The sequence below is a fragment of the Nomascus leucogenys genome, chromosome 10, assembly GCF_006542625.1.
Source record: "Nomascus leucogenys isolate Asia chromosome 10, Asia_NLE_v1, whole genome shotgun sequence".
NCBI lineage: Eukaryota > Metazoa > Chordata > Mammalia > Primates > Hylobatidae > Nomascus > Nomascus leucogenys.
The window spans coordinates 8,720,168-8,746,657 of record NC_044390.1 but is presented as its reverse complement, the minus strand read 5'-3'; the positions used below and the strand labels follow the sequence as shown (position 1 = coordinate 8,746,657).

Sequence of the window (26,490 nt, the reverse complement as noted above, 5' to 3'; positions counted from 1 at the left end):
GTTTGTTAGAGATTATTCCATCATGTCTAGCTTTGAGTGTCTCAAATGAGAACTGCAGTGTCAGTCTAATTTTCGTTTTCTTTTGGTAAGAAATTTGTTCTTTCTTTCTGAAAACTTACAGGATTTTCTCTTTTGTCTCTGTAGCTCAGGAATTTTACCAGCATGTGTCTGGGTATATGCCTTTTCTTTCTCTGCCTAGAAATCAGTGAGCACTTTCAATCTGCAGATAAGTCTCTTTCCAGCTGCCGGAAAATTTCTTCTTGCTTAATTATTGCCTAGTCACTCTCTGTTCTTTCTTCTTCTTCAGTTACTAGTACATCGAGAGCCATCTGGCCTAGGTTCAAATCTTAAGCATGTGATTTAACTTCTTTGTGCCTTAATTTCCTCATCTCAAAAATGGGAGTTTTTACAGTTGTCTGTTTGACTGCTGTAACAAAATACCTTAGACTGAGTAATTTGTAAACAGCGGAAACCTGTTGTTCACAGCTCTGGAGTTTGGGAAGTCCAAGAGAATAATGGAGTGGTAGATTTGGTGTCTGGTGAGGGATGGCTCTGCTTTACAGATGGTACCTCCTATGTGTCCGTACATGGTGGAAGGGGCAGATGGGCTTTCTCAAGTTTGTCTTTTATGAGGAGAAGTCTGTCTTCTTGTCTTTTACAAGAACAGTAATCTCATGCAGGAGGGCAGAGCCCTCATGACCTAATCACCTCCCAAAGTCTCTACCTCTAATAGCATCATGTGGGGGTTACATTTCAACATATGAATTTTAAAGGGGCACAAACATTCAGGGGATAATAATGGCACTTACTTGATAGGATTGTTAAGAAGATGTTAAATGCCTAGACCAGTGCCTGGGCCATAGTAAGCACTATTGAGTGTTGACTATTATTATTTATATGTCAAGTCTTGATCTGTCTTCTAAGTCTATTATGTTTTCCTTTATAACTTCCACTTATTTTTATCATCTATAACTTGAACTACTTTTACTTCCACTTGATCTTTCTGATTATTAATTCAAGTTTCAGCATTGACCATCTTCTCAAAATTATCTGAAAACTTTCTATCTCTATACATGCTCTTTTTTGATTTGTCATCTGAATTTTAATCAGTTTTATTTTACTACTGCCACCTTTTCTGGGGGTTATATTTATTCTTCCTCTTGTCAGCTGCTGGATCTTTTTTGCCAGGCTATTTTACTTTGTCTGTTTATTGTGGGTCATGTCTAGCTTTGGATTAATTTCAGTAGTGGCCATGCTGCAAGTGGTGGTTAAGAATAGCTAGTTCTGCCTATATGGGTTGGCTCTATACCAGACTTCAAAAGTTCAATTCCCTGTGAAGCACCAGGAGAAGCAGCAAAGGCCAATACTCTTTAGTTTCAGGAATGGAGAGGACTCAGGCCACCTTCAAGCCCCTCACAGGTCCTGGAAAATCAAGAAGGCAGCCTGCCAGAGCTGTCACTCTTTGAAGCTAGAGACTTTGTTCCAAGCTCTTTTTGGATGCTGTCCCTGATCTTTGATCCAAGGCTGCCTGCCCGTGGTTCCCAGGCTCTTGTCCATCCCAGAGTGCAGAAGATCCTGTATCAGCTCTGTCTGTTCTTACCCATCACCTTCTAGGACCCACCTGCCTCCTGCAGCAGCAGCAGCAACAGCTCTGGAGAAGCTGATCATTGGATTAGATTGGGAAAGGGAGGGCAGCAAGGGCATGCCCAAGCTATCATCTGTGCAGAATCTCCCATCCCCCTTCTGTTCCTCCCTCTTGTTATTATTATTGATCATTGTTATATGTTGATGATCATCATCACATATGAATTTTATTACTTGACATAAATTACTTCCCCTTTGTATTAAGTTTCCTCCTTTATAAAGTTAGGCTGACTTAATTGGCCTCTTGAATTCCTTCCAGCTTGTTGATCTCATGAGAGCTATTTTTCTCTATTTTCAGTCTACAGTTTCTTCAATTATCAGGACATTTGATTTCTACAGGAGCTTAAAATACAGATTGTGTTAAATTGTACAGATTGTGTTAAATCAAATATATTCTGTACTTTTCTGACTTACTAATCTTGAGGATGTGTCACCACTCAATGACAATACTGTTGCTGTGTTTTAGAGTCACTTAAGGCTGAACAGCTTGCTTCCTGGTGTATTATATTAAACACAGACTTAACAAAACCCAAAGCAGCTTTTCTGTCAAAACAACATCAGTTTTACAACGTCTTTTTCACAGAGTTGATGTTTACTGGAAAAAGGAGCACTTAAATATTATAAAGCATAAAATCAGCTGTGACTTGATGCTTTCTTGATAATTTTCCTTTATAGTATAGATTGTGTCACACAAATGGGCTACTTAAAATTTTTTTTCATGTGAAAGTCTCTGATAGAAAAAGGCATTTAGAGATTATTTTTATAAGACAAAAATGAACATCATGGTTATTTAAAATCTTTTTTAAATTAATGACTGAAGCTTGAGCTTCCTTATTACATGAAAAAGTAGATTACTGATTCTGTGATAGGAGTGAATGAAAGTTACTTACATTTCTTATGTTTATTCAATCAGCAAACATTCATTGAGGACCACTTATATGCAAGAATGGTGCTGGGAAGTGGGGACATACTAGGAAGCCAGTCCTCATCTCTGCCCTCAAGAAGCTTATTATCTAGTCAGGGAGGGAGAGAAAATAGTTCATAATCCTGTAACAATTCTAATTTTAACAAAAATCTAGAAGACAATTCAAGTATTATTTTTATATATTAGTGCCATTATCATATTGTATATCATACCATATCATATATCATATCATATGGCACTAATGTATAATATAAACTGTATAGTACTAATACATATTATATATACATATATGTGGCATGATGACATGAAGTATTTGTTATTTTTGTCTTATATTGATATTTGGTATAATTTGAAACAATAAGTGAAATATACAAAAAGGGGAGATGTTGAAATATGGTTGTGCTGAACAAATTAGCGTATCTTTTATTTCCCTTCTAGCCTGGAATGTAATCACAGTTGATAATTGTTGAGGTTTAGAGTATGGGCTCTAAGAAAGAATTCTTATTTAATTCAATTCCCTTGAAAAAGTCATTTAACTTCCCTTGTTTTCATTTCCTCTCCTATAAAATGTGGGTGAGTGCTAATGTCATTAGCCTCTGAGATGACGTGAGTGGCATGCATAACATATTTATTTAGAAGGGCACCTCCTCACTTGTTTTAAGAGCTTTGTGGGTGTCAGCTGTTGTTCCTGTTCCATGCCTGGCCTCCTTACTCTTCTGGGAGCCTCCCAGAAGCAAAGGCTTTTCCTCTCCATATTCTTCTTCTCCGTATTCACTTTGTCATCTCCGTATTCTCATCAGTGTGCTGCCATCCCGCCTGGTTCAGAGTAAGGACTCAGTAACTTCCTGGATGAGAGAGAGAGAGAGAGACAGAGAGAGAGATTGAGGCTGTCCATCATCCTGCCATTCACATAGCACATGCCTGAATGAAAAGTTTACAAAAAGTTCTAGGTTTAAAAAAATATATCCTTTGTAGGGCATAGCAACTTGGAATTAGAAAATTTCAGAACCTAAAGATACCTCACAATTTTGTAGTTCTGCTGCATTTTATTTTTTAGCATTTAGTAGCCAAGAAATGTTTTAAAGACATGTAATACCCAATATTTCAATCATTTTTTCAGAGGACGCTCAAGGCTTGGAGGCATGTAGGGACTTGTTCAAAGCCTCAGTGATATGGTAGTACCAATGACTGGCCAGGATCCAGCACTTCAGCTAGAATTCAGTATCTGTATCAGAGTCCTACACTGCCTTTCTGTTTATATTGCTTTATTGTGTGTTCAATTATCCTATCAATTAATTATTTCCCCTACTTGCATTCTCCTCTTTATGCCAACGTTTTTGTTCTTTAAAATTACCAAAGAGAAGGTGTTCATCTGCTTTTATCCTAGACAGCCACGTTCTCTGGGATGGTTTCCCTAACCTCCCCCAATCTGGGCCTGCTAGCAAAGTGCCCCGTGCTTTCTCTGCTACACAATTGGCCATGCAGTATTTTGATTGCCTGTCTGGCTATTCATATTCTCCATTAAACAAAATACTAGGCTTCATGACCTCCCTCTTAAGAGATAGTGCAATGTTGTAGTTTAGAGTGTGGGCCCTGGAGCCAGACTGCCTAGGTTCAAATTATGGCCCTTCTGTTTACTAGCCATCTAACCTTGGGTGAGTTGCTGAAACCTCACTGAGCTACTGCTTTGTCCTCTGTCAAATAAGCTTGATAATGGTGCCCACTCAGAGTTGCGGGGATCATATGAGTAATGCATTTAAGTCCTTCAGAGGGTGGCTGGCATGTAGGACACATTTAATAAATCTTAGCTCTTATTATTTTCTTTTTTTGTTTTTATCAAGTACCTAAGCACTTAGAAAATGTTTGTTGAATAAATGTCTGCCTGTCTGGCTCTGGGGTTACACAGATAAAGTCTAATATCTCTTCCATACAATGGTTTTTTAAGTAAAAACATGTTAAATAATGATGGGGCCTAATAAAAAGCATAGCATGTAGCCCTTGTCCATCATGGGTTTGCTGTCTAGTGGAGATGACAAAACAAAACAAAACAAAACACACAAAGCAAGTAACCACTATAATGCTTAATAGAAAGAAAATTACTCCCTATTAATATTTGCAAATTTTATTGGGAACAACATAAAATTTCCAGGTGTTTCCCTATTAACAACCTCATTTTAGCAGCATGAAAGTTGTTCTGTAGAGCATTGTGAAATTTTAGAAGGAAAGGGTTTTGAGTGATTATCCTTCATTTAAAAAATAAGAAAACATGTTAGAAATGTATCAAAGAAAAAATTTCAAAGGCTTATTACTGTAGTTCATTGAAATATTGGGTATTATATGTCTTTAAAACATTTCTTGGATGCTAAAAACTGTAAAAACTACCAAAGTTCTTGATAGATTTCATTACTATGAGAGCAGTCTGGTAACTTGGAGGCTTGTTATAAACACTGTGTATTTTATTGTTCTTCCCCACCCAACTGTTTTTCTTTTAGGACATACAGTGGCCAAGCAAGTATATTACAAGAATAAAAGGAAGGACCCCTCGAAGTGGTTACCTGCTCTTCATCTGTTTGATGTGGCACTGAAGCTCTGTAGAACAACAGCAGTGGAGGAACATGAGGTGGAAGCTGAAATCCTTTTTCAGAAAGGTAAAATGCATCTGGGGTCAGAACTATGATAAAATTTATGGAATTCTTTTTTATGTCAACAACAGGATTCTTGAAAATCTGGTCCCTGACTATAAAAATTACAAACATACAAAGGGCTTAGAGATGATTAACACAACGGTACCTCCACCAAATCCAGTTTTAGGTAAAAGAGCGCTGCTTATTTTAAGTTTATGTCTAGAAAGAAAAAAGTACTACTGCTTCATTTCTTTTATAATTGTAATTGATTCTTCTTATACAAAGTTTGAGGTTTGACTGAAAAATGGCAGCATAGCCTCTTAGCTATAAATAATATTACTTAAATAGTACTTGGAAGACATTTTTTCTGCATCGTTTCATTACTTAGCTAAACATTTTGGTTAATTTTTGTAAATAAGAGATACATCCTCATTGAAATTAAATAGATATAGCACACCTATACTTAAAATATATATAACACGTATTTCCTTAATACATTTATATAATTTTATTGTGGGCATTTTACCTCTGAGAAAAAGATAAGGATGATTGCTATCATTTACTGAGTATCTACTAGATGCTAGGTGCTGTATTCAGTATGTTCAATATGTATCTCATAGGGCTAATTCTTAAAATAGCTCTGCAAGATAGGCATGACAAATCCTGATGAGGAAAATTAGGTGCTGTCTGGTTAAGTGACTTTCCAAAAGTCAACAGCCACTAAATGATAGTGCCCAGATGTGAGCTCAACACTGGCCAGCTCTGTGCCCTTTCCACAGGCTGCATGAAAGCTGTGAATCCTTTCTGTAATGATTATAGAAGTTTCCTTTCCCATCCTCATGTGCTCTGCTAGTGCCTACATTTTTTTTTTTTTTTTTTTGAGGTGTTGTCTCGCTGTGTTGCCCAGGCTGGAGTGCAGTGGCATGACCTTGGCTCACTGCAAACTTTGCCTCCCAGGTTCAAGCAATTCTCCTTCCTCAGCCTACTGAGTAACTGGGACCACAGGCGTGCACCACCACACTTGGCTAATTTTTGTGTTTTTAGTAGAGATGGGGTTTCACTATGTTGGCTAGGCTGATCTTGAACTCCTGACCTCAAGCTATCCCCCGCCCTCGGCCTCCCAAAGTGCTGGGATTGCAGGCATGAGCCACCAGGCCCAGCCTACTAATGCCTATATTTGAAGGCTGCAGCTCACCATGAGGGCTGGAAGCTGTGAGAGCCAGCGCATTTGTGTTATCATAGAGGGTTTTCAGCCATTTGCTGACTTTTTAGGATTTATTTTTTCTCCTTAGGTTTGTGATTTTTCTAAAATTTTAAAAGTGTTTTCAATTTATTTTTAACTGACAAAGCAATTGTATATATTTATGGGGTATAGTGTGACTTTTTGATACATGTATATTTTGTGGCATGATTAAATCAAGCTAATTAGCATATCCATCACTTCACATACTTATCATTTTTTTTGTGGTGAAAGCATTTAAAATCTATAATTATTATTAATTATAGTCACCATGTTGTACAGTAGGTCTCCACAACTTATTCTTCCCATTTAACTGGAACTTTGTACCCTTTGACCAATATCTCCCTGTTCCTCCACCATCCCTGACTTTTTAAGATTCTTCAGTTAAGTGAGATCATGCAATATTTGTCTTTATGTGCCTGGCTTATTTCACTGAGAATAATGTCCTCCAGGTTCATCTATGATGTCTTCAAATAACAGGATTTCTTTCTATTTTAAGGCTGAATAGTATTCCATTGTGTATATATATCACATTTTCTTTTCTTTTCTTTTTTTTTTTTTTTTTTTTTTTTTGAGACTAAGTCTCACTCTGTCACCCAGGCTGGAGTGCAGTGATGTGATCTCGGCTCACTGCAACCTCCACCTCCCAGGTTCAAGTGATTCTCCTGCCTCAGCCTCCTGAGTGGCTGGGATTACAGGCGCACACCACCACGCCAGGCTAAATTTTGTATTTTTAGTAGACAGCGTTTCACCATGTTGGGCAGGCTGATCTCGAACTCGTGACCTTGTGATCTGCCCACCTCAGCCTCCCAAAGTGCTGGGATTACAAGCATGAGCCACCACGGCCAGCCATATCACTTTTTCTTTATCCATGCACCTGTCGAAGGGTATTTAGATTGATTCCATATCTTGGCTATTGTGAATAATGTGAATAATGCTACAATGAACATGGGAGGGCAGATGTTTTCTATGATATCTGTGAAGGAGACAGGGGAAAGAGGAGAATGCATGTCAAAAAAGGGAATGTAAGATACAGGAGGAGGGAGAAGCACAAAGTAAGAGAATGGAGAGAGAAGTTAGATGGGAAGATAGGAAGACCAGTTGTGTAGGGCAAGCCAAAGAAGGCTTGCTTCACGTTGCTTCCTGAATGCAGGGGAAGCCTGAGAGTTCTGAAGAAGGAGGCAATGGGTCTTTCCTCATTGGCTTACCTTCTGGAAGAAATAGACAGACATACAAAAGGATAGCACACTAAATATTCTGAATTTCCAGCATGAAATATTTGTTCTTAAGTTCTAAGTGCTAGAAAAAGGAAAAACCATCTTTGTATCTTTTTCTTCTTTCAGGCAAAATAGAACGCCAAATACTAATGGAAGAGAAATCTCCAAGTTTTCAACTTGAGAGTTTATATGAAGCTATACAACTAAGCCTGAAAAATGATCAAAACTCAGGGTAAAAAGATATTCCATTGTTGTAGCTGTGTGTGTTTGCCTTGAGCCCCGTGTTCTTGTAGTACATTGACCACTCGAGGCTGGATTGATTGGGATGTCTTCTGAAAGCAGAGCTAGTTCTTGGGGTCCATCTCAAGCGTGTTGCTCTTTGTTCTGACCCAAAGCCTCCTTTAAAGTAATGGTAAATGATGGCTGTCCTCATAGTGGCATATTGGCCTGTACCCAGATCTCCTGTCAGTCCCAGGATTGCTGGAGCCTCCTCAGGGTGACTGGCTTCTAAACTGGAAGATCCTTCCCTAAATGTGCAATTGTGTCTAGAAGGGGTTCGTGTGGCTATTCACTCTGGTCATGAGGACCAGGACTGGCCAACTTAATTCTTAATTCTGTATGAATATCACCTCAATATTGAGTAAGCCACCTTTATTACAATGGCACTGATCCAGGTGCACTGATCCCCAGCTGACAGATTTGATAGTGAATACATAGACCTAACCCATACCAAATCACTGCTTTCTGCATTGCATAACTCTATGTATTTCTTTCTATTTTAATTAGTGTAGGAGGATAGAGAGGGGCCTACATTTTCCAGGCTAATTCCTCCAGCCCAGACCTTCACTGATTTAGTGTCTTGTGTGCTAGAATATTCCAGAATGGTCTCGATGCCAGGCTTCCTGGCAGTTATAGCATGGAGTGTTGCCACCACAGGAAAAGGCAGAATGCTTAGCTCTCTTCAAGAACTTCCAATCTTAGTAGGGAGGAAGATGCTAGTATCTATGGTCAAAAGTGCTATGAAAAGAGGGTGTGTGTTTGTGACAGATGCTGGTTTTGCCAGTTTTTACCTTTCATCAGCTCAGAAATTGTTGGCAAATGATACCAATGATTATGCATGGTGAAGCTATTTAATAAGTACAGTGCTATATCATTTTAGATTGATAAGAGACTCCTACCTAGAAATGGCTCTATTGTATTTTCATCTGAAGAAGCCAAAGATAAAAATTTCAGGATCACCATTAACACTTAAGGTAAAAGTCTATTTTATTAGAAATTATGAGTTAATTGCCTTTGAGCTTGCTATTTTGTTAACACTGTGCTATTGAAATAATGAGGCTGATTTTCCTGTGTGGCTTGGAGAAATTAATTCATTGCTTTGTAGTTAACACTTGTAACTATGTTACAAACAGATACCTCTTCAGACATTTTATATAGGACTTTGGAAATTATTTTTATATACACATTTCTGCCTGTGAAAATGTTATCCATGAAATGTAAGTGTACATATATATATACTTAATATAGAAATATACAGTTACGTTTCATGGATAACATAAATGCAAGGCAATGAATGAGTCATTAGTATTGATCAGGAAAATTCAAGAAATGATATATTGGTTAAACAGATGGACAAGTGAAGTTTTCAATACTGATATGGCCTATAAGCAGATTACCTCTTGATAGAATCATTCATTCATTCATCACATATCTATTGAGCATCTACTATGATCCAGGTACTCTTATAGAGGAATATGTTAAAGCAGTGTCTAAAACAAACTTGGTCCCTGTTCTCATGGAGCTTCCCTTTCAGTAGAGGAAAACATAATAAACCAGTAAAGGAAGGAGACCAGAGGAGGAAAGGTGGGAGGAAATGAGGGAGAAGGAGGGGAAGGGCATGTATTAGTTCATTTTCATGCTGCTAATAAAGACATACCTGAGACGGAGTAATTATAAAGGAAAGAGGTTTAATGGACTCACAGTTCCATGTGGCTGGGGAGTCCTCACAATCATGGTGGAAGGCGAAAGTCACATCTTACATGGCAGCAGACAAAGAAAGAATGAGAACCAAGTGAAAGGGGTTTCCCCTTATAAAACCATCAGATCTCCTGAGATTTATTCACTACCACGAGAACAGTATGGGAGAAACTGCCCCATGATTCAGTTATCTCCCACCAGTCCCTCCCACAATGTGTGGGGATTTTGGGAGCTACAATTCAAGATGAGATTTGGGTGAGGACACAGCCAAACCATATTAGAGGGTGACTTAGGTAGTGAAATTTGGAGCTAGGAATAACTTGTATTGGTGGGATTTTCAGTGAATGACCTGAGAAGGGGTGATGTTTGAAGCAGGGTTTAGTGGATGAGGAGGGACCCCAGCAAAGAGTTGCAGAGGGGTCGCATCTTCTAGCTAGAGCAGTGCTTCCAAAGTAAGGTATGGAAACACCTCTGAAAATCTTGTGAAATGGCAGAATCTGATTCAGTAAATCAGGGATGGTCTCTGAGATTTGGCATTTCTAACGAGCCTCCCAGGTGATGCTGATGCTGCTGGTCTGTGGGCCACACCTGAGGACCAAGGGTCTAGACTGAGGGAGATCCCAGAGGCAGGAATAATTTGGGTGGATTTGAGATATATGAACCCAGTAATTTTATTTTTTTGTTTTTAAAATTTTAGTGGGCTTTTCTGTTTCATCCTTATTGAATAATCATTTGACCCTCCAAGAGATCTTTTCAGAAAATGTTGGCATCAAATCTTTAATTTTTGAGACAGCATAAACATGATTTAAAACCTTTAGGCAAATAGACTCTCAGTCAATTGAATTATTCATATGGCAGCTGCCTTAGGTAAATGGCCCCTCTTTTTTTAATCGAAATAATTGCAAACTAGAAAAAGTTACTTTGTGTTGTTTGATAAACATGTTTATTCCCAGTAACAGAAAAAAAAACCCTTGTTTTTATAGCAGGTGGCAATACAAATTAATAGGATGCTAGGATGATAATATATCAGCTTTCTGGCCCTTACTAGAGAAGTGCTTATAATTAAGAACATAAAGAAGTTAGGATCTGAATGAAAACAGTAGTGTAATTCCTTACAATATGATCATTATTTTCTGTATGTTTTGACGTAGTATAAATATTTTAGCAAGTCATAGAATTATTAGAAGCACAGAAAACAGCCAAAACCAATTAAAAAAATTCATGCAGACATATTCAGACCATGGAAATATAACATTTGAAATATGTCCTAATAAAGACAACACATTATAAGCCCTTAAAAGGAAGCACTATTGTTTCACTTTCATGTAGTATCCATACAGCAGAGTGACCATAGTACCTGTGTGGGTTTGAATCCTAGCTTCACAACTTACTAGCTATGTGACTGAGGTCTTTTTAAGCCTAGTTTCCTCACCTGTGAAATGGAGATGAAGATCCTTACCTCTTAGTATGTAATAAGTACTTATATAAATGGAACAGATTTATATTATTTATATTATTTATTTTATATTTATATTTATATTTATATTATATTATATTATTTATATTATTTCTCGTTATGTAACATCAGCTAAACATCTTTTCTATTTTGTTAATAGCAGGTACTCAATAATTAATGCCTAAGTTGAAATGACTATTTCTTGAACATTCATTTATTTACTCACGAACCGAATACTTACTGAGGGCGTAATGTACGTTAACCACTTTCTTTTCCTAAGGAGCACAGAGTCTAGCAAGAGAGATAAATAATTGTATTGCATTGTGACAAGGACTATAATCACAATTTGTCAAGGTGGAGAAGTGGGGCAAAGTAGGGGCTAATACTGTTTTGGGGAAATGCTGGAGAAGGCTTCACAGATGAAGTACGTTTTGAAGGATAAGTGGAGTTCTCCAAGGAGTTATGTGGGAGAAAACAGTCTACAGGGAGATCAGCATGCATATATTTAAAAAAAAAACTTGAGGTATAATTTCCATCCATGAAATTAACGCATTTTAAGACTGCAGTCCACAGATGTTTAGTAAATTTACAGAGTTGTGCAACAATCACCACTATCCAGTTTTAGAACATTTTCATCATCCCAAGAAAGATCCCTTATGCCTATTTGCAGTCAATCCTGTTCCCACCCCTAGTCCCATGAAACCACCAAACTGTTTTCTGTCTCTATAGATTTGCCTTTTCCAGACATTTCATGTAAATAGAATGATAGATTTTATTTTAGTTTTTCTGAGACAGAGTCTTGCTCTGATGCCTAGACTGGAGTGCAGTGGCGTGATCTAGGCTCACCACAACCTCCGCCTCCTGGGTTCAAGCAATTCTCCTGCCTCAGCTTCCTGAGTAGCTTGGACTACAGGCATGCACCGCCATGACCAGCTAATAGAATGATAGATTTTGTCTTGTTTATGCCTGCTTCTTTCACCCAGTATAATGTTTCATAGGTTCACCCATGTTGTAGTGTGTAACGGTAGTTTTGTTGTTGTTGTTGTTGCTGAATAGTGTTTCATTATATGGATATACCATGTTTTTTTCTTTATCCATTCAGTAGTTGATTGACATTTGAATTGTTTTCACTTTTTGGCTGTTTTGATAAATGATGTTTTGAACATTCATATACAAGTTTTTTTGTGGACATATGTTTTAAATTCTTTTGAGTATATACCTAAGAGTGAAATTGCTGGGTTATATGGCAACTCTATGTTTAGCCTTTTGATGATCTGTCAGATTGTTTTCTAAGGTGGCTCTACCATTTTACATTCTTACCGGCAGTATATGAAGGTTGCAATTTTTCCACATCCTTGCTAACACTTGTTACTATCTACCTTTTTGGTAGTACCCATGCTAGTAGGTATGAAGTGGTATCTCACTGTAGTTTTGATTTGCATTTCTCTGGTGGCTAATGATGCTTAGATCTTTTCATGTGCTTATTGGCCATTTGTATATCTTCTTTGGGGAAATGTCTATTCAGATCTTTTGCCCATTTTTATTGGGTCATTTGTCTTTTTTTATCATTGAGCTTTGAGAGTTTTCTTTTTTAAAAATATATGTATTCTAGATACAAGCCCCCTATCAGATAAATGATTTGCAAATATTTTCTCCTGGTTAGTGGCTTGTCCTTTCATATTGTTAGTAGTGTCTTTGGAAGTACAAAATTTTTAAATTTTAATGAAGTCCAAATTGTCATTTTTTTCTTTTATAGATTGTGGTTTTTTTTGTGTGGCATATCTAGAACCCTTTGTCTAACTGCAGATGTTGAAGATTTTCTTATACGTTTTCTTCTAGAAGTTGTATAGTTTTAACTTTTACATTTAAGTTTATGATCCATTTTGAATTAATACTTGTGTAGAGTGTGAGGTAAGATTCTAAATTCTAAATTCATCTTTTTGTCCATGAATATGCAGTTGTCTCAGCACCATTTGTTGCGAAGACTTGCCCTTTTCTCGTTGGATTGCTTTGGCACTTTTGTTGAAAATTAATTATAAATGCAAATGTTTATTTCTGGATTTTCAATCCTGTTTCATTGACCTCTAAGTCTACCTTTACTTGAGTGTCCACTGTCTTGGTTCCTGTAGCTTTTAGTAAGTTTTGAAATTGTGAAGTGCATGTTCCAACTATATTCTTCCTTTTCAAAACTGTTTTGGCTACTTTGACTCCTTTGCATTTCACTCCCTATTTTAGGATCTGCTTGTCAATTTCTGCAAAAAAAAAACTAAGGAGATTTTTGTTGCCATCTTAACAATATTAAATCCCCTAATTAATGAATATGGACTGTCTCTTCATTTATTCTGACCTTAATTTCTCTCAAAGTTTTATCTTTTTAGTGTACGAGTCTTATACATTTTTGTTGCTTATTTCTATTGTCAAAGGGATTTTTATTTTAATTTTTAGATTGTTTATTGCTAGTATATAAAAATACAGTTCATTTGTGTGTATTCATTGTTTTGCATCCTGTGACCTTGCTAAACAGGTTTAATAATGTTAATTGTGTTTGTGTGTCTGTTTGTGTATTCCTTAGGATTTTCTACATATAGGATCATGTCTTCTGCAAAGAAAGACACTTTATTTCTTCATTTCCAATCTACATGCATTCCACACCCCCTGCCCGGGTTTTCTTTCCTGTTTACATAACCTGCAATCTCCTGTGCAATGTCGAACATCTCTCCCATCTGGAAAATGCCCACCATATTCTTTCCCCACTCCAAATTTTTCTACGGTGGGCTCAAGCCCAACTTCCTCAATAAAGGTTTCCTTTCCATTCAAGTTGACTTCTTTTTTCTTTGAATGGCTGGGTCACTAGTTGGTCTTACATTAGAGTTATTTAATGTTGTTCTCTATTCTTCATTACATGCCTATTAGTCTTGTTTCCAGAATTTAAGTAGATAAATTAGCCATGCTTATGTAGTCAGTAAGCTAGCAATTGTTACTCCAGATTAGTCCCATTACAGCTAATGATTAGGGTTTTTTTTGTTTTTTTTTTTTTTATCTTGGAACGGGGCTATATTGGTTAGATTTCCCCATAGGCAGATCTTTCCAGGTGTCATCTTCTCCCAGGGTTAATGCTAGAGCTAAGCTAGGCCACATTTACACCTTATACTTGTTGCTTTGACATCAGCATTGTACATGGCCTTTCTTTTTCTCTGGGAGTCTTCTAGCCAGAAGTAAAATAAAGATACTTTTGTTATTGTTTGTTTTATTCTGCAGGTTCATTGAAAATTAAAGAATTGGTCAAAATATGGGCATCAAAGAATTAGCACCCGTAGGGCTAATTGAATAGTTACCTCCATCCAGATGATTTAAATCTTTTTTTTTTTTTGAGGCGGAGTCTCGCTCTGTCACCCAGGCTGGAGTGCAGTGGCGCAATCTCGGCTCACTGCAAGCTCCGCCTCCCGGATTCACGCCATTCTCCTGCCTCAGCCTCTCCGAGTAGCTGGGACTACAGGCGCCCGCCACCACGCCCGGCTAGTTTTTTGTATTTTTAGTAGAGACGGGGTTTCACCATGGTCTTGATCTCCTGACCTTGTGATCCGCCCGCCTCGGCCTCCCAAAGTGCTGGGATTACAAGCGTGAGCCACCGCGCCCGGCCAGATGATTTAAATCTTAAGAAACTACTACTACTTATTTTAGTTGTCTTTAAAAATGTACAGCAGATACTAGCTACTGGTGGAGTTTTGTTCTGTTCACTTCGGTAGCATTAACTTTCTATGTTTAAAAACTGAATATATATTTTAAAAATATATATTCATTCTTTATTAAAGAAACCCCCATGGAAAAAAAATCCTCAATCATTGTTGGTTTGTTTGTTTTGCTATTCTATGGAACTTTATGATAATACTATCTCTTTAATATTTTTCTTAGCAGGAAATATGATAGCAAATACTGCCGAAAATCTTTAAGCAATGTTCTAATTTCCGATGCTGTTACACAACATATTCAATTTATAGGTTTTCTATTATAACGGCACTTACTTTTACTTAAGATGTGATTTTTGGATGGGCATAGTGACTCACGCCTGTAATCCCAGCACTTTGGAAGGCTGAGGTGGGCCGATCACCTGAGCTCAGGAGTTCAAGACCAGCCTGGGCAACATGGTGACACCTTGTTTCTACAAAAAATACAAAAACTAGCTGGGCGTGGTGGTGCATGCCTGTGGTCCCAGCTACTTGGGAGTCTGAGGCAGGAGAATTGTTTGAACCTGGGAGGCAGAGGTTGCAGTGAGCTGAGATTGTGTCATTGCACTCCAGCCTGTGTGACAGAGCAAGACTATGTCTCAAAAATGTATATATATAATTTTTATTAACTTATTACACAAATAATGCAAGTTCATTACAGAAAATTAGAAAAAAAGGATAAGAATAATTTAACTACCTTAAAACTTGGGATAACCGCTGTTAATAATTTTCTCTGCTTTTATGTACAGGGAATGTATGTGTGTGCATATTTTTTAAAAAGAAGGATTGTACTTTTCATACAATTTTGTAACCTACACTTTTCTTTCCTCAATGTATTTCGAATATCTTTTCATGTCAATAGATACATTATTATCCTTAGTGACTACATAGCATTTCACTAAAATGTCATCTTCGGAAGATGAGAAGAGTTATCACAAAACTATATCATAACACATTTGCCATGTTTTTAGCCTCCTCTCAGAAGAAGTAGTTCTGTTAAAGAAACATCAGCAAATACATTTGAAGTGTACAGTTCATTAGCCTGGATTGCAATAAGAGCTGCTGCACAGGTTGGTGTGATTTTTGTTTAATCTTTCTTTTTACTGTCGTATCTGTGTTCTCTGCCTTTAAAGAACACAATATACCTGTAAAAGAGAAAGGAGTTGGGCATGATACCTCATGCCTGTTATCCCAGCACTTTGGGAGGCTGAGGCAGAAGGATCACTTGAATCCAGGAGGTCGAGACCAGCCTGGACAACATAGCGAGAGCCCATCTCTACAAAAAATTTAAAAATTAGCTGGGCATGGTGACATGCCTATAGTCTCAGCTACACAGAAGGCTGAGGCAAAAGGATTGCTTGACTCTGGGAGGTCAAGGCTGCAGTGAGCTGAGATCCCACCACTGCACTCCAGGCTGGGCAACAGAGTAAGATCTTGTCTCAAAAGAAAAAAAGAAAAAAAATTACGTTATTTGGGATTTGTGCCAATTATGTTTCTTTGGAAAGATTAGAAATACTAGTTATGTTTAGTGTTTTCAATCTATTAGCCAGACTTAGTTCTCTTTGTTTCACCTTTTCTCAGTGAAACTATTGGCAGATATACATGTGTACATATTTGACATTTTGGCAACTATCTGTCATAGCTAGGTAAGGTAGCTTATTTAAAGTGACTTATGCATTAATTAAATTGTCAACCCTAAATTATTTGTTTGACTATGATATATTCTACATGTCAGGGATCACATATTATTTTTTCAGGTTGTCTTTATTTTTTCCTCCAATGTATATGGAATATTATTTTATGAATTCACTTTTTTTCACATTATTTACCTAATAGATAATCTATGAATTAGAAAGCTTACATTTATAATTCTAATTTATGCATTAATTGTAGGTCAGTGAAGCTGTGCTGGCAATTAACTTACTTATTGGAAAGAAGAATACTAGAACGCATAAAGTTAACCAAGTGGCATTACCAAATATCCCAGAATTTGCTGCTCTGGATCTTTTGTCTTCGTATACAGATTATTTGCTTGGTATGTTTGGATGTCTACATATTATGCAAAGAAAAACTGATATATGTAATATGGAATCAAGTTTCAAAGATTTAATTGTAATTTGTTGGCTTTTAGCTTAGATAGGATAATGTTTGGGGGCACTTCCAGGGGATCATAGGGGTCCTAGGGCCAAAATAGAGGGCTCTTAGCTCACTGCACATGTGTACCTGTTAGTCAGCTGCTGCATTTCAGATGCATGTTCTTTTAAAAGATGATATTTTACTTCTGTTTCTTTTCCAGTTCACACATATCAAGTGGGACCTTTTGGGAATGTTTGCCTCTCTGATCCTTTCATCCAAAATCTACATGCACTCTCCCACTCTGATAGGCCTCCCTCTTCTTTTCCTTAGTTATTTTATATTTGTATGTATGTTTGATTGTGTGTTTAAGCTCTTTCTCTCATTAAATTATCATCAGCTACCTGAGGGCAGGGTCTTCATATATTCAATTTTCATCTACAGCAGACTGCACAGTGCTTGCACATAGCAGACATTCAATATCAACATTTGTTAAATGAATTAAAGAAATTAGCAAAATTTAAACTGGACTGCAATACTGTTTATGTTTTTGCTTAGTTACTCCTTTGATAGTAAACTATAATATAAACCTCTATATCAGATAACTGGTAATAGGCATTTAACATTCATTTATGTGTTTTTCCATTATTTCACTCAAAAAATATTTATTGAGTGCTTCTTGTGTGCTAAGCACTTGAATAGGTGCTAAGAAACAAGATACTAGTCTTACTTCCAGACTGACATTTCACTAACATCCACCTCTAATTTTGCTTGGTGCTAGGTCAGCATTGAGCCAAAGGAGAAGAGTTTTAACCTTCTCCTTTGGGAGTGATCTTCCTAGTACTTCTGGAATCACATCTGTAGACAGCGTCTTACTCTGCTGCATTGTTGGGTCAGCCTTAGTTAAAGTGTTAATGTCTAACGTCCCCCTCTTTGGCTCTTTTCTGAAGCATAGGTGTCCCAAATTATTTTGCAAACTATTTTATAGATTTTTTTTTATGCTGAGGCTTTGTTTTCTTATTTTTATTTCCTTCGTGCCTGGGAGAATTTTGCTTTATTGGCTTTCTGAGCCACAGCCTGAACGTCAGACTGGGTGCTTGCTCTTCTTTAAGGTTGCCATAGGTGAGTTCTCTGGGGACAAAGCCATTGACCCTACACAGGGCAGTTCGGCAGCCCAGCAGCCAGGAGGAGTTGGTTACCACTTCTTTGCTTAACACTGTTTGGCAGCTCAATTCTCCCTGGTTCAGAATGTCAGGAAAGCATCCCTCTTAGAAGCACACATTATTGTACGGTATTAATAATCAAGAGATTCAGTTGACATCCTAGCTCTCCCAAACCATTTCATTTCTCTCAGCCTCATTAGAGACTAATCTACTCTAGAATCTGAGGCTAATCGCTCAGTCTCTTGTCCATAGACTGAGAGATTAGTCAAAATCTAAGACGATGATTCAAACTTCCAATATGGCTATTTCTTCTTCATACTGCCTCCTTATTGCTTCTGAATGATGTGTCTACTTTATCCTAGTCATTTCCTTGTGTTCTCCCAGTTTTTAGGGCAGGGATGACCAATAAGTTTCATCCAAGATGGACCCTAAAACTCAGTGGCCCACAACAACAGGAACTCATTCTTCCACTCAGCTCATGTGTTCTGCTTCAGGCTGTAGGTCGGTTCAGGTGCACTCTTACGTACATTTGTCGTGAGTGAGGCCCAAACTAAAGAGACAGTGGTTAGCTGGGGCATGATCTTCTCATGGTAGATACCAGAGCAAAAGAGCCACAAACCAAATCACACAAATGCATTTAAGGCCTCTCTTCACATCCCATCTCATTGGCCACAGCAAGTCATAGGGCCAAGTCCAATATCAGTGAGCTAGGGAAATATACACTGCTTGTACAGGAAGGGAGAGAGGCATGGATGTTTGCTAAATGATAATCCAAACTATCACATATGACAAATTCAATGGCCAGTGGCTGAGAAGAACCTCTGTATGGTTCAGAGGAAAGAACCATAGAAAAGACACGAAAAAGGTGCTGTGATTAATTAATTATGTCATCCAAGGGCACACAGTGGAAAATGGCATCCTCTAAACAAAACCACGTTTGTTGATCCAGTTGAGTAGGTACTCTTATCTCAGTTTAATATTAGAACCTAAGCTTTCTTGTTCCGTGTCAGTGGCTTTCATAGCATATTACATTTTTTCAGTTTCCATTTTATACCATTAGCCCTTCTTTACTATTTAACTATGAAATTACCAAATTTTAAAATCCAATCTGTTTTGCATTTTGCCTTACCTTAAGAATAATAATTTTGCCTTCCAGTCCTTTCCTGGCAGGCTGATAATTAATTCATGTTGATGACTTCCCTCACTTCAGTGTTTGGGTTAGAAGGAGGTTCTGAATTCCCACTTGGTTGCCACTAATACCCAGATGGCAATGAGGTTCATATTATAATGGCTTGCTAAAGGGCAAAATTCCTTAACAACAACAAATAAAACTTGTTTGATTTTCCTTGCATTAGCATAAATTAGCATCCAGCAAAAAACCTCCTCGGTAATCTTAGCTTTAAACAATACTAGCATTGATCTACACATGAGGTGATGAACGACATTTACTGTTATTGTATGCAGAGTACTGTACCAGATATTTACATTCAGAGAGAAGGAAGAGTCAGAGAACACATCAAGGAAGCAGGTCTTACCTTCCATGAGCTTCTAGTCATGGGCAATCAGAGCAGGCATATACCCTGAAATGATAGACATTCATTTTTTGGCCAGGCGCAGTAGCTCATGCCTGTAATCCCAGCACTTTGGGAGGCTAAGGTGGGTGGATTATTTGAGGTCAGGAGTTTGAGACCACCCCGAGATCACACCATTGCACTCCAGCCTCAGTGACAAAGTGAGACTCTGTCTCAAAAAATAAAATATAACAAACGAAATTCGTCTTTTAAGAAGAGCATAATAGACTGGGTGCGGTGGGTTACGGCTATAATCCCGGCACTTTGGAAGGCCAAGACAGGTGGATCACTTGAGGCCAGGAGTTCAAGACCAGACTGGCCAACATGGCAAAACCCAATCTCTACTAAAAATACAAAAATTAGCCGGGTATGGTGGTGGGCGCCTATAATCCCAGCTACTAGGGAGGCTGAGGCAGGATAATAGATTGAACCTGGGAGGCAGAGGTTGCAGTGAGCCGAGATCACGCCACTGCACTCCAACCTGGGTGACAGAGTGAGACTCTATCTCAAAAAATAAAGCAAAACAAAACAAAACAAAAATGAAAACACAACAAAAAAAGAAGCAGAGCATAATAATGAAGGCAGATTAAAGTGCCACAAGCTAAATCCATCTATGCCTTCTGAGGGGAGCTGGACACAGGCAGGATGGCATATGAGTTAATTAAGAGCATTGTTTTCTGGGAGAGGTATATTATGGGGCAGGTGTAAATTGACTCAGGGAAAGCAAATTTTATCAACAGAGCAATTGATGACAGGAGCATGATGACAGAATGGACTAGTCATGTGTGGAGAGTGGACTGTAGATCATCCTGCCAGGACCAGAGAGCAATTGTATGACATCTGTAGCACAGTAAGAGAGTTAAGTGATGCACCTAGTACAATTACTGAGGTGTTCTCTGTAGGAACAGACACCTTGAGATGATGGCACTGGCAATGTGGGGTCGTGTTTAAATTCAATGCAAAGGAACCTTTATTTCATGATACCTACTTTGGGCCCAGTTATATTCAAGTATATACTCTATCATTTTGTCTTGATTTTCTTGTGGCCTTGATAAAAATTTCAGCTGGGATTAAAATTATTAAATTCTGTATTTAAATTTTGAATTCAAAGTAACATTTAGGATTACTGGTCCCAGATGCAGCCTCTTACTACTACATAAACAGTATATACAGAAAACTATAAATGCCTGTCTTGCTAAAAAGTAATGTCAGTGAATGTTAGGTCCAGGGTCAGGTTCCAGTGCATGGTGAGGTCGGAGAGGTGTGGGTGGATGGGGAGCAGGGAGGTGAAAGAACATTCGGGGGCTGTAGTTATGTGAAATACAGCTTTATTCAGCAGCCCTCTCATCAGCAGCTCCCTTACACAGACTGCTCTGTCTTGGCTCCTTGCTCTGGCCACTGCCACACACAGCTGCACAGCCAGCTCTCCCTTCAGGGTGAGCAGCTTAACTCTTTCTTTCTCTGGGCGTGAGTGCATCTATACAGTGTCAACATGGCAATTATACCTTTTATAGACAGTAGTGGCTCAGAGCCAAACGATGAGCCTTCCCATGGCTACATGGCTGTGATAACAAGTAGAGTTATACGCCTGCGCTCTAAACTCACTGAGTCCCGCAGAATGTAAACATCCTACTTTGGCCTATCCTTGACCAAAGCACATCCATTACCTTACAGTGAACCTATTGTCAGAATACAAAAAGAGATCTATGGAGCAGAGCCGAGAATCACAACTGGGCTTTAATGTATGTTTTGCCTCTTGAAACAGAGCAAACCTTCCAGCCTGAAAAGAAATCTGATTTTTCCCTCCCATACCACCTTGCACCTGGTGCAGAGATACAGGGTCAATAACAACTAATTAAAAAGTGGGATGCAATTCCTCTGCTATTATCTTCTGTTTTCCTATTCCTCTAACATACAATTCCCCATAGTAGGGGAACTGGATTGGTATATTACTACTCAAATCCCAAATAATTATACTACTTATAGGTGGGAATGGAGAAAAATCATCTGTGGTAGTGAAGGTGGGGTGTGTGTGTGTGTGTGTATGCGTGAATTTGTGTGTGTGTGTTGCATCTGAATATTAGAGATGAGACAATTGGGTCATGACAAGGACCAGCCTCAGTGAAGCAGACTTGTCCTGGTCCAATGCCTGCAAGAGTCCAGAAACTCCACTCAGAGATTCATACATTGATCACTTAAATCTGAGAAGGGACAGTACCATGGCTAAGAGGAGAGCACACACCCTATCGGTTGTCAGGTACTAGGTAGGAGGAGACCCTGTTTATTCTAGACAGAGTCAACAGTGTAAAATAAGAAACAACAGATGGCTCATGTGAGAGAAAACATTCTTAAAAGAGCACAGTGGAATGCTGTCCTGGAGACTGAGAGGAAGATTTACCCTTCAGTGAACTGGAGGAGACTCAACAAGATTGTTTGCTACCCTTAGCAGGGCCCAGGCCATCAAGATTCACACAACAGCAGAAAGCGATGACTCAGGAAGTGCCAGATAATAATGGGATGAGTGGCAACTGTGCTGTGTGCCAGCGCTATCTTACTTGATATCATTTATGTTTCAGGAAAATCATGTGGGAGTGTCATTATGCACATTTATAAATGAGGCAAGGTGCTCATTCAGAGAGGTTATGTAACTTGCATACTATTCCACTACTAATTCGAATCCTGATCTACCCAATTCTAAAGGCTGTGCTGTTAAGCTTTATGTTGGGTGTGATAAGAAATTATTGCCAGGAACTTAAAATGCAGAATTGATGCTTCTAGTCAGCCTGTTGGACTGCTTGGATGGAGTTGACATGAGCGATGCCTCTGCCCTTCCCGATCCAAACACATAACAGTGGTGGGTAAATAGTACAAAAATTGTTTTAATTTGTAGCTGAGCTTGAAACCAGGAAAGGAAAATTCCAAATGGCCAAAGCAAATTGGGGATTTGTAGCAGGGCCTGAACCTGAGGACTTCACTGGAGAGGGATTAGAATTGGGCCTTAACAGATGGAACTGGGACTTCAGTACCAGACTCATGGAGCAGTCTGGAAAGAGGGCCCTGCAGGTAGGGAAAGTCAGAAACGAGCTAACTATATAAACGGGGATTCAGAGTGGGCTTGTCCACAAACTGGGGATTAGAAATACACTGTCCACTGGCTTGAGTAGATTCAGGGAAACAGGACAAATGCCCACATTAAAACCCACTTTAGGCCTGGGCGCGGTGGCTCACGCTTGTAATCCCAGCACTTTGGGAGGCCGAGGCAGGCGGATCACGAGGTCAGGAGATCAAGACCATCCTGGCCAACACGGTGAAACCCCATCTCTACTAAAAATACAAAAAATTAGCCGGGCGCGGTGGCGGGCGCCTGTAGTCCCAGGTACTCAGGAGGCTGAGGCAGGAGAATGGCGTGAACCTGGGAGGTGGAGCTTGCAGTGAGCCGAGATAGCGCCACTGCATTCCAGCCTGGTCAAAAGAGCGAGACTCCGTCTCGAAAACAAAACAAAACAAAACAAAACAAAGCAAAACAAAACAAAACCCACTTTAGGTTGTAAGGTTGTAATTCACACCACCTGAATGATACATGGAAATTGGCATTTTAAATACTGGCCCAGAACCGGTGAAACCCAGGGAGCTCTGGCCTGGGCTGATAGGAAGCTATTGCAAAGGGATCCTCCTCCATGCAGGGCAGAAGGGACTCTTCCTCTATCCTCCCCAATTCTTCTGAAGATGATTATAGTACAACTTGTATCTGGACAAACTCTGGTAACACCTTTGGGTTAGGAAGAGAAAATAATTGTAAGTATTCAGTCAGAAAAAGAAAGTTTTCTAAAAAGGAGCAAACACTGAACTGTTCTTAGTTTTTCTCTGCAGCATTAAACACCAGATTACATTGGTCAAATATGTATGGAGTACTTTTTTTCTTTTAGTTTAATTCATTTTTTTGAATAGATAATTTATTCTCAAGAATCAAAACTCAAAAGATACGAAAGGGTATCTTTCCATCTTCTCTGCAAGTGTCCAGTTCTCGGTTCCCCCCAGAAGCAATCAATTATTACCAGTCTATTAGTGTCCTATTCCTGCTGTAACGAATTACCACAAATTTATTGTCTTTTGGTTCTGGAGGTCAGAAGTCCAAAATAGGTTTTACTGGGCTAATTCAGGTGTCACCAGGGATACATTATTCTAAAAGTTCTGAGGGAGAATCTGTTTCCTTGCATTTCCCAGCTTCTAGAGGCCACCTGAATTCCTTGGCTCATGGCTCCTCCCTTTATCTTCCAAGCCAGCAGTGTAGCATCTCCAAATCTCTCTGACCAGAAACATACTCCTCTGACTTCGTTTCTGCATATACAGACCCTGTGATTACATTAGGCCCACCTGGATAACCCAGAATAATCTCCTTATCTCCAAGTCAGTTGATAGGTGATTGGTGGGCAATCTTTTTTTTTTTTTTTTTTTGAGATGGAGTTTCGCTCTTGTTGCCCAGGCTGGAGGGCAATGGCATAATCTCGGCTCACTGCAATCTCTGCCTCCTGAGTTCAAGTGATTCTCCTGACTCAGCCTTCTGAGTAGCTGGGATTACAGGCACCCACAAGCATGCCCGGCTAATTTTTGTATTTTTAGTAGAGACAGGGTTTCACCATGTTGGCCAGGCTGGTCTCGAACTCCTGACCCACATGCCTCAGCTTCCCAAAGTGCTGGGATTACAAGTGTGAGCCACCGTGCCCAGCCTGGTTTGCAATCTTAATTCACCTTTGCCCTGTAATCTAACATATTCACAGATTCTGGGGATTAGACATGAACATCTTTAGGGGACCATCATTTTGCCTACCAGAGTCATTTTCTTGTGTTCCCCACCAGAGATATTACATGCTTATATCAACTGTCAGAGTTCCATTGTAGAGGTCAGAATCCACTCCAGTTCATTCAAATAGAATGACATTTCTCAAAGGACTTTCAAAGTCAATGGGAGAGCTAAAGAAACAAATTCTAGGCTATGTCCAGAAATGACTAAGCCACATGTAACTGGACCACCAAGGCACAGCTTTTGTTTGTTTCCTATAAAGGAAACTGTAAATCAGGAATTTCTCTGAAGAATAGAAAGCCTCTGCTCAGCTATAGGCTTAAGAACCACATTTCTTCTGCCAGAGTCACACCAGCCGAAGAGATGCCTTGAATCACCTGTCTCCCTCACCGCTTAACCCAGTTCCACCTCCAAGTCGCATGAATGCACTGAATTTATAATACCTAAAATCCCATCCAGGACAATAGTTGCAAGGAAATCTGGGAAGTGTCATTTTTATCTTCATAATTTCTTCAATATAGAAAAGCACATTTGGAGGTTAAGATGGATGTTGAGTGAACCAACCTGGTAGATACACTGATACATTGACATATTTTTCCCTTAAAAATACAAATAGTGGTGTAATTGTACACATAATAATGCTCCTTGCCTTTAAATTAATATAAATGTATCTTGACAATTTTTTCAAATCATCACATAAGCAGTTTTTTTATGGCTCTATAATATTCCTTTATGTAGGTACAGCATAATTAAATTCATTAGTCTCTTTGATAGCTATTTATGTTGTTTCTACTCTTTTGCTATTACATTCATCTGTACATCTTATACATTTATATCATTTTGTACATAGGCTAGTATATCTATTGGGTCAATTCCCATAAAGCAAATGTCTACATCAAAGGGTGGTTTCATTTGAAAATTTGATAATTTTTGCCAAAATCATTCCAAAAAGGTTATGCCACTTTGTACTCCTGTCAGCAGTTAATAAATGGTCTTTTTTCAACACCCTTGCTGACGAAGGTACGTTATAAACATTTTTTAAACTTTTGTTGGCATGGTGGGAGAAAAAAAGGTTCAAATTTAATTTGCACATCTCTCGTGAGGACTAAGCTTGAACATCTTTTTGTGAACTCTCTGCTCATAATCTTTCCCCATTAAAAAATAATTTGGCCTTTAAGTATTTGTAGAAGTCCTTTACTATGAAAATCAACATTTTAGTTGTGATATTTGTACATATAGCTTTCTAATTTTTCAGTTGTTGCTTAACATTTTACATGATAGTTCTGTTCCATGAAGAAGTTATTTATTTCTGTATGGTAGAAATTATTAATCTTTTTGATAGATTTTGGATTTCTGTCATAGTTAGAAAAGTCCTCCCTACTCAGATTCTTTAAATAACTTCTAGAAATCTATTTGGAATATGTAAAGTGTGACAAATGGGTATAAATTTAATTTTTCCAGATGGCTACCCCATATCTGTACTTTTCTTTCAGTTCTAATTGATCTGTCCATTCTGGTTTCAATACTTCTTAAAATTTTTGTAACCTTATAATAATATACTTAATATAAGGATAAATCCCCATTAATTACTTTCTGTTTTCAGAATTGTCTCTTGTGGCTTTTTTATGTGTTAAGTCTGGAAGCAGCTTGTCTAGTTCAAAAAAAGTCCTGCTGTATTTTTATTGGGATTATATTATATTGAGACATTAACTTAGAAATAACTTACATTTTTATTCTACTGAATCATCTTAACCAAGAATATTATATGCCCTTTATATTTTCTAGTTCACATCCCTTAGGGTGTTTCAACATTTTCTTCAAATAAATCTTGTACTTTTCTGGTTAGGTTTATTTTTAGAGATGTTATCTTCTTATTGTATTGTAATTTAAACAATTTTTTCTATTAGTTGTTTTTGTGTACAGAGGGTATTGATGCCCCTGTATTTTCTTTATTATCCTTACATATTTTCTCCACTTGATCATCCATGAACAAGGTTGAAGTCACCAAATATTTTCTGTAAATAGTCAGATAGTAAATATGTAAGTCCTACTTATTTAAGTCTTTATGGTCTCT

General features: G+C 38.3%; 1 protein-coding gene across 1 annotated transcript in view; it reads left to right on the top strand.

The window, feature by feature from the left end:
- Positions 1-26,490, top strand: part of CFAP54 (cilia and flagella associated protein 54) — a 382,051-nt gene that overhangs the window by 247,361 nt on the left and 108,200 nt on the right. Inside the window, exons 57-61 of the mRNA XM_030819793.1 lie at positions 5,062-5,217; positions 7,777-7,882; positions 8,810-8,903; positions 15,780-15,878; positions 16,702-16,843. Coding sequence (XP_030675653.1) covers positions 5,062-5,217; positions 7,777-7,882; positions 8,810-8,903; positions 15,780-15,878; positions 16,702-16,843 — 597 coding nt within the window. The remainder of the gene's footprint in view (positions 1-5,061; positions 5,218-7,776; positions 7,883-8,809; positions 8,904-15,779; positions 15,879-16,701; positions 16,844-26,490) is intronic.